General features: G+C 42.2%; 1 protein-coding gene across 4 annotated transcripts in view; it reads right to left on the bottom strand.

The window, feature by feature from the left end:
* Window positions 1–14,137, bottom strand: part of unc79 (unc-79 homolog, NALCN channel complex subunit) — a 45,337-nt gene extending 31,200 nt beyond the window's left edge. For 3 of the 4 annotated variants that reach the window (XM_028971310.1, XM_028971331.1, XM_028971321.1), the window contains exons 1-12: window positions 14,017–14,137; window positions 11,520–11,640; window positions 6,003–6,322; window positions 5,455–5,625; window positions 5,008–5,103; window positions 4,680–4,735; window positions 3,790–3,919; window positions 3,467–3,531; window positions 2,746–2,834; window positions 2,399–2,439; window positions 2,193–2,221; window positions 1,118–1,347 (exon numbers count right to left, since the gene is read on the bottom strand). In XM_028971310.1, the coding sequence (XP_028827143.1) occupies window positions 1,118–1,347; window positions 2,193–2,221; window positions 2,399–2,439; window positions 2,746–2,834; window positions 3,467–3,531; window positions 3,790–3,919; window positions 4,680–4,735; window positions 5,008–5,103; window positions 5,455–5,625; window positions 6,003–6,322; window positions 11,520–11,640; window positions 14,017–14,038 (1,370 nt within the window). In that variant the 5' untranslated portion in view covers window positions 14,039–14,137. The remainder of the gene's footprint in view (window positions 1–1,117; window positions 1,348–2,192; window positions 2,222–2,398; window positions 2,440–2,745; window positions 2,835–3,466; window positions 3,532–3,789; window positions 3,920–4,679; window positions 4,736–5,007; window positions 5,104–5,454; window positions 5,626–6,002; window positions 6,323–11,519; window positions 11,641–14,016) is intronic. The other variant, XM_028971342.1, reaches the window with a different exon arrangement.
* Between the last annotated feature and the right edge of the window lie 729 nt (window positions 14,138–14,866).

Genomic DNA, 14,866 nt, shown 5'->3' with positions numbered 1-14,866 from the left:
TCTAAGAGATCCACTAAAGCTTATTTGATTATTTTGAATGTAAAAATGATTCAAGACTCATTCACTGTTAAGAGTATTAAGGTCCATATAAACATTTATGTCAAGTCCAGTGATTTTCACACCATCTTAGCCAAAGAAGACACAAACCAAACATCACCAGTGATGTACCTAGTGCACTTGGTGCTGACATATGTGTGATTCTGAACAGATTGCATAGGTAAATAAATAAATAAATAAATAAAGGGCTGTTATGTCAGGTCACTGGAAAAGCAATTAGTAGAACATGTAGACACTTACTTCCTACAATATACAATTATTGCCCTTGTTTTTGTCTCTTATTCATTAAACAAGTTATAAAGTAAGATAAAGTATCTATATAGTTTGCTATGTAGTTGATTGTGATAATATACCTTTACGATGTCATTCAGCACTGCACTGTTCTTTATGAAAATAAATCAAATGCATCTCAATACATACAGTACTGTTCAAAATTCTTAGGCACCAATACAAACCAGTGAAAACAAAAACTGTTTATCTAAGCTGCATGCAATTTTGCTAACATAGCAAAAGCCCTATGTCAAACAGTGATTCAAATTGATTAAACATTGATTTAGCCAAACTGTTCATTTTCATCAAACATTATGTGTATAGAGAAGGAGTCTCTGAGCAGTAATACTAAGCTGTTTGCCATCTTTGCTTGCACGTGATCGTTTTTTTGTTTATGGAGTTGGGAGAGACCAACCCCCAGTTCTTATAGCAGATCTCTAGATAACAACAGAGATAACAACAGTCTGTATCAAATCAGATGTAATGCCACTTTCAGATTTTACTTTTTCTGAACCAGTTACTCTTGGAAAGATGTTGGAAAAATACTTTAATTATTTTCACTACTGCCTTTGTACTGCAGTACTGTACATACCTTAAAATTATATTTTTGCATTAAAAATAAAACAGAATTTAATCAGCCCGTGAAGAATGAATTTAACATGTAAAATATAACTGACTAATGGTATGGTCCACTAGTTTTCCATATGGAATGAGGCACACACTGCCATTAAACCGGCACTTACATCTGGCAGCAACCCACAAGGAGGCCACTGCAGCGTGAGATGAATACCTGATAACAGCTTCCACAGTGCAGACCAGCTCCTCTGCACCGCACTCGCGAGTGTTGATGGGCGGGGGTGACGTCTGGTACAGATGGGTTTCTGCTGCGGCCCCCACCTCGCTGCTGTGGTGGTTGACATGGCAACGCTTGCAGTACCGCACAGGCCGGTTGCCATGGCGTCCACAGCAGCCGGCCGAGAAACAGGTGACGACCGCACGCCGTACATGAGAGCTGCAGTTCTTTAAAGCAAACAGCAGAGAAAGCAATTACTTTCTAATGAAGTTTGACGTTTATTTATCTGTGGAAATAAAGTGGCAGTGGGCCTGTTGACCGGTGGGAACAGTAGTGTGTCTCCCATGGGCCCACATGGGAAAATGTGTCCTCACAGGGTCTCACTTTTCCAAAAATAAAAAGTGTGGTGAGAGAGGAGCTTAATCTGATCAGGCTCTAAAAGCATGGCCCATTACAGTGATGCAGTACCGCCTATCAAATTATCTGATGTTTCCCCTCTCTGTGTGCTACAGCTGGGCTTATGTCCTGGTTGGACACCTCGTCATTCTGTCCAAAACTAATGACTTGCATAATGCATGAATTGTCAGTGCTTTACTTTACTTTAATGACGACAGCATGTTTCAGACATCCTGCATTCAGGTCTTACTCATTCCAGTCTAAAAGTTACAGTCTTGCATTGTTAATGACCAAATTAATATGACAGTCAATTTTCTTATTTCATGTGTAGAATAAAAGTATTAATAATAGTAGTAATAACAATTGTACTAGTAGTACAAGAACACATCTTTAAATGCTGTATTTCATAAGCTCCATCTAGTGGTACTTTCTTACATGACGCTGAATACAACCAATTTTTGCTATCTGAACAAGGCTGATGTTTTGAGAATCATCAGGGAAATTTTCTGATTAAGATTAATTAAATCCCCAAACCTAATTTTTAGTTAATTAACTGAACGCATGGATAACATGGACAACAGGAAGTAATTATAGCTTGTAGGCAAGTTGTCAGACTAGTAGTGTGATGATGTTAGTGGCTCAGTGATGCAAACTCAAAGAAACAGTGTGCGCTCACCTTTTTCTGACATATGGCCGATATCTCTGCTGTAAGAGAAAAGCCACAGGGATTTCAGGTGGAAAATTATGACAAATGAAAGGTGTGAACCTTTGCTGCAATTTGCTGATAAAACATATTTCTTTTGTTAATGATGAGCCTGTGTCTGCAGCATACGCACACGAATACATGAATACAGTCATTTACACAAGGCGGGCGACGCTGACCTTGAGGCAGGAGCACATCGATAAGCCACTCTGCATGGTCCCTACAGAAGAAGAAAGCACTTACATATCTAGGCCAAGATTAAACTTACAAAATATCCTGGTCCATCACAAATGTGTTTTTCTCTTTAGTGTTGGGAAATGTATTACAGTGATCCAAGTGACCTTGTTCTGAGATTAAATAAGCAGGCCATATTGTTTAATCAGCATAATATAATAATGGAATTATGGGTCCTTAGAGAAGAGAGGGGATTTATAGTTACCATAGTGATAATGTGCAAGTGGGATAATAACTTTAGCAGGTACTGGTGGCTCAGCATCTAAAGAGTGCAATACGTAGGTAAACCCACCCCGCGATCCTCTGACTGCATTCTTCACAGATGTACAGGGGTGGGGGCTTGTCTCCAAGAGCAACAGAAAGTGTGGGGTCGATGCACATCTGAAAAGAGGAAAGGCTGCTTCCAGAACCCATTCATCATTACGGCATCCGTACAAAACGCTCCTTTACCATCTCTAGTTGATGGTCATTCACTCAAGACCCGGGGCGCATGAGATTTAAGTCAGTGTGAGATGAGGGTTAGTCTCGGCCTAGTTTCTGTTCTTTATGTGATTTATAGTCTAAGTTTAATAGCAGAAATAGGTCACTAGTGTCTGGTTTCGGGCTGCTGAGATCTGTAAATCTTGAGCAGACGGCACTTCCTCTGGGGCTTTAGGGTCATTGCTTCCAATTATGAGCCCTCACCTCTGAACCAGCGGCCCCTTCAAACAGAAATTATGACCAGTCAGTGATTCTGCCCTGTATCCTACTGATAACACAACCACAAACTGTGCGTCATTAGTTATAGTACTCCGAAAATTTGACAAAAGTCAAGTTTATTTCTTCTACAGCTTTGTTTATAGGACCAACTTCTTCATTTTTTTTTTTTGTGTTGGAGTGAATCAGAAAAGTGTTGTCATGATGCAGATCTTACAGACTGCCGTGAACACGCTCACATGAGTAAGCAGATGTGTCTGCTCAGATAAGGTAAATCAAAAGACCACACAAATTTTAAACATAGGTGAGTTACAGACCTTAACGGCGGGTTTGTTGATGGCATTGTGACACTCAGTGTGTTGGCAGTGAATAGGGTTCCAGGCTGCGCAGACATAAGATTAAAACAATGATGGAAATGGAGTGAGAGAGGTCAAAGAATGGAGGAAGAAAAAGGTAACAACAAAGGTTATGGAAAAAATGTTTAAATGAATTTGGGATAAAATAAAGCAGAGAAGATATGAGAAAAGGTTAAAATATTTGTTACAATGATGAAGGGAATAATAACAGGAGAAATGTTAAGATTCTTTTTTTTGTGCCATTGATTTACTGTCCATAATTGACATTATCGCGTTCTGTTAACCTGTGTACTGCAGTCCCCTGTATTCACTGATGGCACCGGGGGGTTTTAGGTTGGGCCAGTAGTGGAAGAGCATCTGGACGGCGGGAGGCTTCACCTGGGAGGGTCCATATGATATGACATACAGGAGGTCCTAAAATCAGGAGAACACAGACTATAACGTAGCCCTCTGTCAAGTCCAGTTGTGGTCATTCAAGATGAAATATGTCAGCGCTCATTTAGATCAAGGTCCAGACGGTCTCCACTAACCTGAGCAGGTATTCACATTTCATTCATGCACAATGAAGTAATGTCAAACTCATGCACTAGGCTCATCCTCATTATTTCTCAATTTTGAGATTGGCGTGCCTGAGCACTGAGACCTGAGTGCTATAGAGAGTGTTTTCCTTACAAAATTCCACCAAACAAAAAAAAAATTCTCAAATCCATCTCATGCTTAGCTCGCTTTGTGTTATTGCCATGAATGTTATATAATTTACCATGTATTTTAATAATCAGAAAAAATATATACATTTGCCCTTCTGGTCTCAGAAACACAGGAGCGGTACAAACCAAGTAACACCAATTAAGTATGGTGTTAGTAGCCCAGTGGTTTAGACCCTCTCCTATGAACCAGAAGTCACCCCACTTACTAGCATTGTGTCCCTGAGTGTTTCCAGGGGGACTGTCCCTGTAAATACTGATTGTAGGTTGCCCTGGACAAGGGCATCTGATAAATGCTGTTTTGGTAAACAGCCAAAAGCAATGAAACGTGTTCCTAAACACAATGTGTATTCTCATTCTAATTAGGATAGGAATTTGTAAAATCTAGCACGAATCTGTGGCAAAAGCCTATGGTATATAATACATTTTTTTATCTTAAAATGAAATCATTCTCAGCCTGTGATGCCTACCTTCCATACTTCCTGCTTGTGTTTCATCAGGCACTCCAACAGTTGACAATGGTACACTGGAAACAAACAGGAGAGATTTTTCATAAGGTGTTATGTGACAGAAAAAGTCCCATTTTAGCACCATTGGTGTGATTCTTGGAATACATACATATAAATATAAAAGTAAAGCTTAAGAAAAGAAAAAAAAGCTTAGAAAAGAAAAACATGATCACACTCTCTGTTGCATAATCTTTCACTTCAACAGCCAACAGCTCAAATTTTCTTGCAATTCCCCTGAAAATCAAACTCAATTCCATTTTTTTGTGGCTTTTGGTAGTAATGAAGATACCTGGGTTGGAAGTGTATTGCATAGCAATCATGAGCATGGAGGAGGCAGACAGGTTGACATATGCTGGAACTCCACCTTCCCGTCGAGTAGAGCCCACTGTGGGAAAAATCAAATTCCACATTTAACTCTCAAATGCATCTTACTGCGAACGTAACATTTTTCCAGCATTGTCTGGGAACCCAAGACTGCCGGGAACAAATGGTGCTCTTTGAAAACATGCTGGCGGCCAAGATTTAAACACAGTTCCCTTCCAAATGACCCCTGCGCCCTTCCCATGATGACTCATGGCTGGATCTTGAACACTTCATATTTATAAGCCTGTCTTGTTTAGTAAAGCAAATGAGAATGACTAAAGTCACATACTGCATTGAAATGAATGACTAGCAGGAACAGTGGGCTGTTCGTGGGATGTAAGTTTATCGCTTTTCATAGCAAAAATGCACTTACATATTGCCATGGGGAGGAAGGATGTGCTCAGGTACTCTATGATGTCTTTGTGCAGGAAGGGTGGAAATGTGGCTAAGGTGGAGATCATTGTGTAGGGTAAAGTGCTTAGAATATCATCACTGAGAAAAGGTAGGAGGCAAGTTGTAGTGTAAAAAATGGACTGTCCCAAATCTGGAGCAAACAGAAAGAGAGAGAGAAAGCATTCAAAATAGAATCCACAAGAATGACAAAAAGTAAGAACGGGTCTTGCTACTTTAGGCTGAGCTCCTCTTTAGGTCAGTGTGGGCTACGCTGAAAGTCTGCCTTCAGCAACATGAGCACAGGACAACATTTCTGGATTTTCTTCATACTGGTGAAATATTCATAAAGGACAGTGGACTGAAAAGGTTCAAAAACATGAACAATCTCACTATTCTATGTTATGTTTATGAGTCCATATGTTCATAAATTCTACTTAAGATTTATCTGTGTCTATGTGCAAATAACTTTTGTTGCATAAAAATGAAAAATGGAATATTAAATGTAATATTGATTTTGCCATCACTCACCATGCTGACCGTGCTGCAACAGGGGTACCAGGTCAAGCAAGGTGACGAGGGTGGCATAGAGCCCTTGATAGTCCAGAGAGGGGTACTCTGAGAGCTGGGCATCCCGGCTCTGCTGGGTGGGCCCCCCCGGCCCCCGGTCGGCCGGGGCGTCCCGCAGAACGCTGTAAAGGAGGGAGCGAGTAACTGTAGGGTTGATGGAACTGACTTGTGGTCTTAGAGATGGGGTGAGTGGGAATGGCACAGGAAAAAGACACATGGTCATGGGCACGGCCAAATTGGAAGCCTCCTGGCTCTCCTTTCTCCCTGTACGGGACAGGATGCTGCTCGGGGGGGGAGGGGAGGAGGGGAAGGGAGGGAGGGAGGGGGAGAAGGGGGGAACAGGGGAAAAAAAGAGACAACAAAGACACAAAGAAACAGCACATTACATTGAAATGGCACTACAGAGACAGTGTAAGTAGAAAAAAACCAAACCCAGATAAACCCCACATAGGATGCAGTGTCTGGACTTGGCTAAGTTGCTGAACGCGTGGCCTTTTTTTTTGACACTCATCTATCAGAATCTCTTGTTATATTGTATTCATATATATATTTAACTTTTTAGATTGCACAATTTAAAAATAAAAGAAAACAAAAAACAGAAACATAACGAAACACACATACAGAAGCTTGGCAAACGTTTGCAAAAACACTGCAATGATCACTGCATCTCATGCGTATCTGGTGACAAGGAGCAAAAAATATATGTAAAAAAAAAAAAAATATGGCATGTTTTCAGTGGCAGCCCTGTACTTCTCCAAAAACAGAGCGCTTGCATGCAGTCTACCCTTTTTATGCCAGTTGAGTCGATTCAAAGTTCACACAGAGGAGCCAATTAATTCTTGGAAGCCAAATGAACGGATACTGAGCCTCTGTGAAAAAAAAAGGCTGATGAACTGGGTTGGGGACAGTACGGAGGTGACACTTCCAAAACATGCTTCAGCCAGTAATAAACATGTATGTGAGTTTTTGTTCTTGACATAAAAGCTCCCTGATCACAACACATGTTTATTGCATCATAAAAAATAATGTCTGTATGTAAATAGGTTATGATACTGCCCCAGTATCATCGGGAAGAGAGAAATAATGAGATCCAGCAGGCATATGGATTCCAGTTCTCAAATAAATGCCACTATTCTACGGTTGGGGGAGGAGAGGTGGGGAGGAGGGGTAGACTGTAATGGAGAAGGAGTAGAGGTTGCTTCAAACGGGATGGTGGGTAGCATTATGTTTGTGAACTAATGGGGGGTGGACATTTATGTCGGCTGTCCCCTGGGCAGCCGAACTCTTCCATCTTCTTTTTTTCCCTTTTTAAATCTTTGGTAGTAAAAAAGCAGCAATATTTTACTGGCCTGTAATGATGTTTGACACCTTGGGGAATTTGTAGAATATCTGCCTAAAAACTATTTTCATACATACTGTAATAAATCCCACTTTTATCGTTTATATCAAGCTTACAGAAATATAGAATAGTAAATAATAAAAAAAGTAATTTTAGTAATACGATTGAAATGCACACCCTAAACATATCAATAATGCATGGCTTTTAAAAGTACATCCAGGCACCAAACCTCATCGAATCATTTATTAGCTGGACTCAATGATATGCACTCAAACATAGACACTAATCAACACTTTCACACACATCTATTCACACATGTAGAAACACGTACAATACATTGTGCAAAAACACAAAGGACACAATATGCACATAAACACCGCTAGATTTGAACATGTTTGCTAACTGAATTCTCACTCAGCGTTATAAATATCCGTGTCGGTCTCCTGACATGAGTGAACCACAGACCAGTTGCGGGAATTAATTGCCGCTCAGCCCCAGGGTGCCCGGATACCATTTCCTGTGCTTTTGTGGAAGAAGTTTAGACTTGCGTATTATGCCGTCGCCGCAACCCAATCTGCGGTATTCTTCTCATTCTTATGTCTAATCAGTTTAAAAGACACTCTTATCCAATGGTGTTGTGTAAACTGATTTCCAGTGTGGTGCACTGTTCCTAGCCAGCCAGACATGTGGACCCAAGAGCAGTCTGCGAAAACATTTCTTATTAAACAAAATATTCCTTAATCCATTGCATTCATAAATTAATTAACGGTTAAAAACGTAAAAAAATTGGTATAATTATCAAAAGAAAGCTTGACTGATGTCTAGGTGCTACTGAGGCATTTACTGAAGTTCCAAATCCTCACTAAGGACAGCACCATACAAACCAAAGGGTGACTGTGAAAGCAGCTGCGTGCATCTGAGGCACATCATCTGATTGTACTGCATTACGGTGACTTTTAATCAGCCGTCAAATGTTTAAGACTTGGGCTTTCCTGTACTGATGCTGTTCGGGACTTCACTCGGCATGGCAGGGTCAACGGTTCAGCTTTCCTGAGACACGTTGGTTTTTGCAGTCCTAATTACAAATTGTCCACAAACTGTTTCAGAATCAAATGGTGCCATTCGCGAACCCTCTCTGGTCTTGTGGGTTTGAACTGTGTTTCACTCATGCAGAGAGCTACATGGAGCTGCCTGTAGGTGTGTGGATGGAAGGAACTGCAGCAAAGTATACAGGCTGTGCATCCTTTCTACCTCTATGAATCATCCAACAAATTTGAGTGGGTCAAATATGTATGCAGTAGAGAATTCTGCCATGAGCACATTTTGTCAAGGTCAAGTGCTAAGACAAGTACAAGAAGGACAATATCATGATTTGACATGATAATACTCATCTTGGACTAAACACATATGTGACAGGTTTTTGAAACCCATCTCACATTCTGTCTCCTTTCTACACTTGCTGCATGATTTGTGTCAATTATTTATTTGGCTGCTTCATCCTCTGCTTGTGTTTGGCGACTCTTTCCTCCCTCAGAGAAGCAAACATATGTTGCGTTCCTGCTGCTCTGCTTTCAAGCTTCACCGCTCCCTCCCTGCTCACCTCGGGCTCTCTGAAGTACAGGTGTCTGTGGCAAAACAGGCCAGGCCAAAAGAGCCTGAATTTGGCTTGGAAGACTCTTCCATTCTCTTCTACAGGGCCAATTTAATCTCTCAGGTATCAACAGTGTCCAACAGCAATTTTTGGGAACGCGGCCGATGTTGCCTTACCTACGTTACCATTCAGTTTAAATAGAATTCACTGTAACTTTATTTTTGAAAAATCTCCGGTTCATTTGAGAAGCCTGTTTAAGGGCACCACTTTCAAACAGGGTGATAAGCGCAGCACTACACACTAAGCTTATTTGTTAGTGTAAGGTCAAAGGCATCCTCAGGACACATAAAATAAGAAAATAAAATATTTTTTTATGGGTGCTTGCAGATACAACATATTGAATAGCAATGATTTAAATAAACCAGAATGAGAAATAGCGTGTGAAAGCTGTCAATAATTTGACCTCCTATAACACTGTTGATTGATGGCATCTGACCTAGAATTTTCTCTTGGTTATAGGAAATAACACATGCTTTTGGTAGAAATATAATAAAAGCAACAGCTTTAGAATGTTGATGTTGGTAAGATTCTTGGTGCGTGATTGGTCAAAGTTACTACGGCCCTTCTAATTTCCAGTGATATTTCTTAGAAGGTCTTTGGGCATCTCTGTTGGTATCTGAGAGAGGTGCTTTGGTGTTGAGGAAATTTAATGAACGTGTCATAGCTGGTCTACTACAATGCATCTTCCGCTACACCGTGCAGCGACACTGACTCCCTCCACAAAGTCATCCATGCCACCTTCTGAATTAAAATAATTATGATTACAGACATGCTTTAGCTCCACAACATGGTATATTATGCAATGATATACTGTATATTTACATTTACAGAATTTATCAGACTCCCTTATCCAGAGCGACTTACAATCAGTAGTTACAGGGACAGTCCCCCTGGAGACACTCAGGGTTAAGTGTTTGCTCAGGGACACAATCGTATTAAGTGATAAGTGGGATTTGAACCTGTAACTTTGTGGTCTTCTGATTCATAGGCGAGTGTGTTACATGCTGGGCTACTACCACCCTTGACTAGGACTGTCAAAACTAGCATTGCTTTTAATTTATAAATATGTAACATGTTAAATTAAATCTACTTTATTGAGTTTTGTTTACTTGCCGTTTGAAGTCTGACCAAGTCTGAGGTGAAATTCATCACAGCCAGAGACATAGAGACATATAATGATGGAGATAGAAAGTAAAGATGTTTTAGGACCAATTCAGATGACTGATCTTTTGTGTGTCTGTTTCACGTCTTTATTTCAGGCTCACAAGCGATTGGAAATCAAGTGGCCACATGGACATATTTAAATGCTCACAGTACCATGCGATACGTGGTTCAGCTCTTAGGTGGAAATAAACTGGCGCCCAACTGAAATTGTATTTCTGTTTTATTTACTATGAGACTTTTTTAAATGGTTTTTTTATGTTTTATTTTTAAAGATGACCAGATCATCTCCCTGTCACCACCCACCTGAGCCTCTGTCACAGTTAATAAAAATGTTCAAATGCTTGCAAAAAATGCAATTAGTTAGTTAAATTTTTAATTGACTGACAGCTCTAACGTTTACACATTTTGCAAAGAAATACGCTGCTGGTTGATAACAGACTTATTAGCTAAGACATTTGATTGCATCACATTCATCATGGTCTGCAACAAAGAGACCTCTTTGACTTTACTAATCCCTTGGCGGTACAGACAATAAAGGCATCAACCTTTTCAATTTGCATTATATTAAATCACTTGCCTCTGGTTATCGTAAACAGCACTTTCTCACATCAGTCACTGGCCAGGCTCAACAGGCAAGCATGAATAAAATATGACACAAATAGACTTCCTGAGCTCTGCTGGAAGACACGTTGTGTTCCATCCACACAGATTTTACAGCACCCCTGGGATCTTCGGGTCCAGTGAGCCAAAGAATCAGAGCACAGTTTCTAACCAGAATGGACATTCAATCATCGCTGGATGCTAAATTATTCATCCTGTCAATGGACGATTCGCTGAAACTTCACAAGCTGTTTAGAACTTTGAATTATTCAAAAGAATAAGTTCTGATGTTTTTGTATTTGTTGTGTAAAGTTATGATATTATACTGTAACTAAGACCCTAGACATTAAAGTCCTTTATATCTTCCCGTTTATTAGTAGCTATAGCAGGCATATGTAAAGGTTGTACCATACCACCAGCAGAGGATGAGAATAACTAACTTTAAAATACCTAAACTATTTTTAAGATGTGTTATATTATGTATTACGTGTGTGTATGTATGTATGTGTATGTATATATATATATATATATATATATATATTTTTTTTTTACAATTATAAACAGGGATTTTCAAGCCCCATGATCTCTTTTCACGTTTCACCACAGACCTGATCCAAACTTTAACCCAGTGGCAAACGTAACATGTCCTTCCTTTAAAATGGCTCTAAACCTGCTGCGTGTGTGCTGGGTACTTCACCTGTTGGGTCCTGCGCTGGGCACTTACCTGAGCAGTGTCTGGGAAAAGTATTTCAGCGTGTTTGCAATGTCTGTTCCAGACGGCACGGGGTAAATATTGTGTAGCACGCGATTGTGATACTCTTGCAAGTAGCGTATCTTAGAGGCAACTAAACAAATAAAGAGCAGAGTGACAGCAATCAACAGTGAACGACATTTGCTACACAGCTGATATCCTGTTCTTGCCATAGGTTTGGTCAGCTGTGTGCAAAGCTGACGCAGTTTATAGGCATGAGACAAAAAGCGCCCACGTTATAATCCCTATAAAGTCTTACTTAAATGTCCTCCCACAAAGGACAGTTTTCATCACGGACTTGTGATGTAAAGTCAAGAGGAGATGTTATAGGGAACAAGGAGTGAAAATAAAATGTACAAAACCTGTAAAATCCCTTCTGTATTCTGCCATTTTGCGGGAAGGAACATTTTGTCTCATGCCTCAAAGTTTCTATGGCTACATCTATGCTTTAAATTAAACCACATGCCAATATAACACTGTAAAGTAACACTTTGAACTACACACAATAATATATTGTAAACCTACAGCCTGCCTATAATCATTCCAGGAATCAATTTTTGCATTTACAAAAGCATGCAGTTCCATTTTCACACATTTCGTTAAAAAGTTAGGAAAACCTGAAGCTTAAAGTGATGTATAAATCAAGACCTTTTCATTACAGAGTTAAAGCAAGAACAATGATTACAATATTGAATCACTTAAAACAGATATGTACCAAAGGGCGAACAAATGTACAGTCGTCTTCCAGTAAGTCCTTGGCTGCCCTAAAGTATAGGAATCTACCAAAGTCTGAGGCCGGTAAAGGTTACGAAACAAGGTTACAAAGAAATCAGTGAAATCATTTCTATGCAACAAAATGCATCCCACAGGTGACACTCTTCTATATGAAGAGATGGGCGATGTGTGGGACCGATCAGCCGTTTACAGATATAGACGTGAATTGAGTGAGCACTTGTCTGAAAATCTGATGTCATATTTAGTAAACTCATCCATCAGAATCTGTTTCCTACCCAGGGTTACCAAGCGTCGAAGCGATCGCGGGCACGGGCACAGGCACCTGCGGTGTTCGGTGCATTTAAAGCTCACGGGAGTTGCTCTTCCATGAAACCCCACCATTCTCTGAGTATCCCTTCCTCAGGCACCTGCCGCAGCGCCCGTGACCTTTAGTGTTCTGGTGGGGGGGTCATCCACAGCCCCACAGCTCTACCAGCGCGCAATGAGTCAAATGGCCCGAGGTGCGGCGGTTCCTCCTTTTTACCCTTTATTCTGCCTAATGAAGACATAGGTGATGAAGGGTGCCGAAAATAAACGGCATGCCTGGCAGGGCGTTTTCACCATACAGAAACATGCCGAGCTCGACTACAAAGATCTTTTTAAAGTGAAGTGATTGTCATTGTGAAACACTGCAGCACAGCACACGGTGCACACAACAAAATGCGTCCTCTGCTTTTAACCATCACCCTTGGTGAGCAGTGGGCAGCCATGACAGGCGTCCCCGGGAGCAGTGTGTGGGGACGGTGCTTAGCTCAGTGGCACATCAGCGGCACCTTGGCTGACCAGATTCGGAACGGCAACCTTCTGATTATGGGTCCGCTTCTCTTAACCGCTAGGCCACCAGTGCCTCAAAAAAAAGTCCTCTGCTTTTAACCCATCACCCTTGGTGAGCAGTGGGCAGCCATGACAGGCGCCCCGGGAGCAGTGTGTGGGGACGGTGCTTAGCTCAGTGGCACATCAGCGGCACCTTGGCTGACCAGATTCGGAACGGCAACCTTCTGATTATGGGTCCGCTTCTCTTAACCGCTAGGCCACCAGTGCCTCAAAAAAAGTCCTCTGCTTTTAACCCATCACCCTTGGTGAGCAGTGGGCAGCCATGACAGGCGCCCCGGGAGCAGTGTGTGGGGACGGTGGCACCTCAGTGGCACCTTGGCTGACCGGGATTAGAACCGGCAACCTTCAGGTTACCGGTCCGCTTCCTTAACCACTAGGCCACCACCGGCCCGTAAGGTGATAAACTCCCATACCTGGAGTCGAACCCAGGCCACTTGTGTGAAAACCGGGAATCCCAACAGCGAGACCAGATCAGAAGTTCTGCGGTCTTCTTTTTAAGCGAATTTCAGCACAACACCGACCCCAAAAGAACGACGGTTTGCGCCCGTCCCAGCCTCGTGGATTCATCACGCTGGGTTAATTGCTGCAGAAAATGAGTAATATGTGGCCAGAACCGGATTTCAGGCTTCACTGGCGTGTCATGTCGCCCCTCTGACAGGGACGTTGTTAATAATGCCGCTTCCACCTGTTAATTCAGCCGCCGCGTCGGGCGGATTCGACCTTGAAACGCGCACCCCCTCCTCCCCACGGAACCTCGGCAGCACCCCCGGCAGGTGACGTCCAGTCGCCCCCCCGTCTTCGCCGCTTCGCCTCCGCGACGGCGCGGGTAAAACGTCCCCTGGCCGGGCGGCGGGGTACTCACACTGCTCCGCCTTGGTGGACATGGTGGGGACCCCCGGCGGACCATGCAGACCGCCGCGGTGGAGAGACGTCCGGCTCCGCGCCCCTGCGGTAGATTTTGCGCCTCTGTGGTGGCTGGTCGGGGGTGGTGGCCAAAAAAAAAAAAAAAAAAAAGTGAATTCGCTCTCAGGTTGTACCACCTTTACACGCAGGTCCGGTCGAACGTTTGCCACATTCAAATCGGGATGAAAGAAGCGAAAAAAAATAATAAAAAAGCCACCACGAATAAACGAGTCGGTCGACGCGGGAGCGGCGGAGAGGTGCGCGCTCGCGACGCGGGGACGAGCGCGGAGGACGCGAGCGGCGGTCCAACAATGGACTGTTCCAGGTTTGACAAATTGCCATTCAAGAAGGGTTTCTGACGTTCTCCAGCTCTCCGGGCGTCGCCTGCGCACTACGCACGGCGACTGTCGGGACAATTAGGACCCAATGATAGATTCGTGACAACCGATGAATATGCAACAGTTGAATCGCGCTGAAAATGAACAGTCAAGAAGATTGCATTGTGAACAAAAAAAAATTGAAACCTCACATTAAGAGGTTGTTGTTTTTGAACCTTTATTAACAGGCAATAAGACAAAATATCGCTATGTTGGTCGCGATAGTGATGACGTCACAACGCTATCGATACCTGCGATACTTGATTCACTGCAGGACACGTGATATGTGCATAAATCCAAGAGAAGTACAAGAGAAGAATTTGATCATAATCATGACCGCATGTCATTTCATTGTCCCATTTACTGTCTATTTATCGTCTGCCCATAATGTCCATTGGGTTTTTAATAATCAATGAGAATTAACACAGAGTG

This window comes from Denticeps clupeoides, chromosome 1 (assembly GCF_900700375.1).
Source record: "Denticeps clupeoides chromosome 1, fDenClu1.1, whole genome shotgun sequence".
NCBI classification, from domain to species: domain Eukaryota; kingdom Metazoa; phylum Chordata; class Actinopteri; order Clupeiformes; family Denticipitidae; genus Denticeps; species Denticeps clupeoides.
Note: the sequence above shows the minus strand (reverse complement) of the source record. Positions and strands in the feature narration are given on the sequence as shown.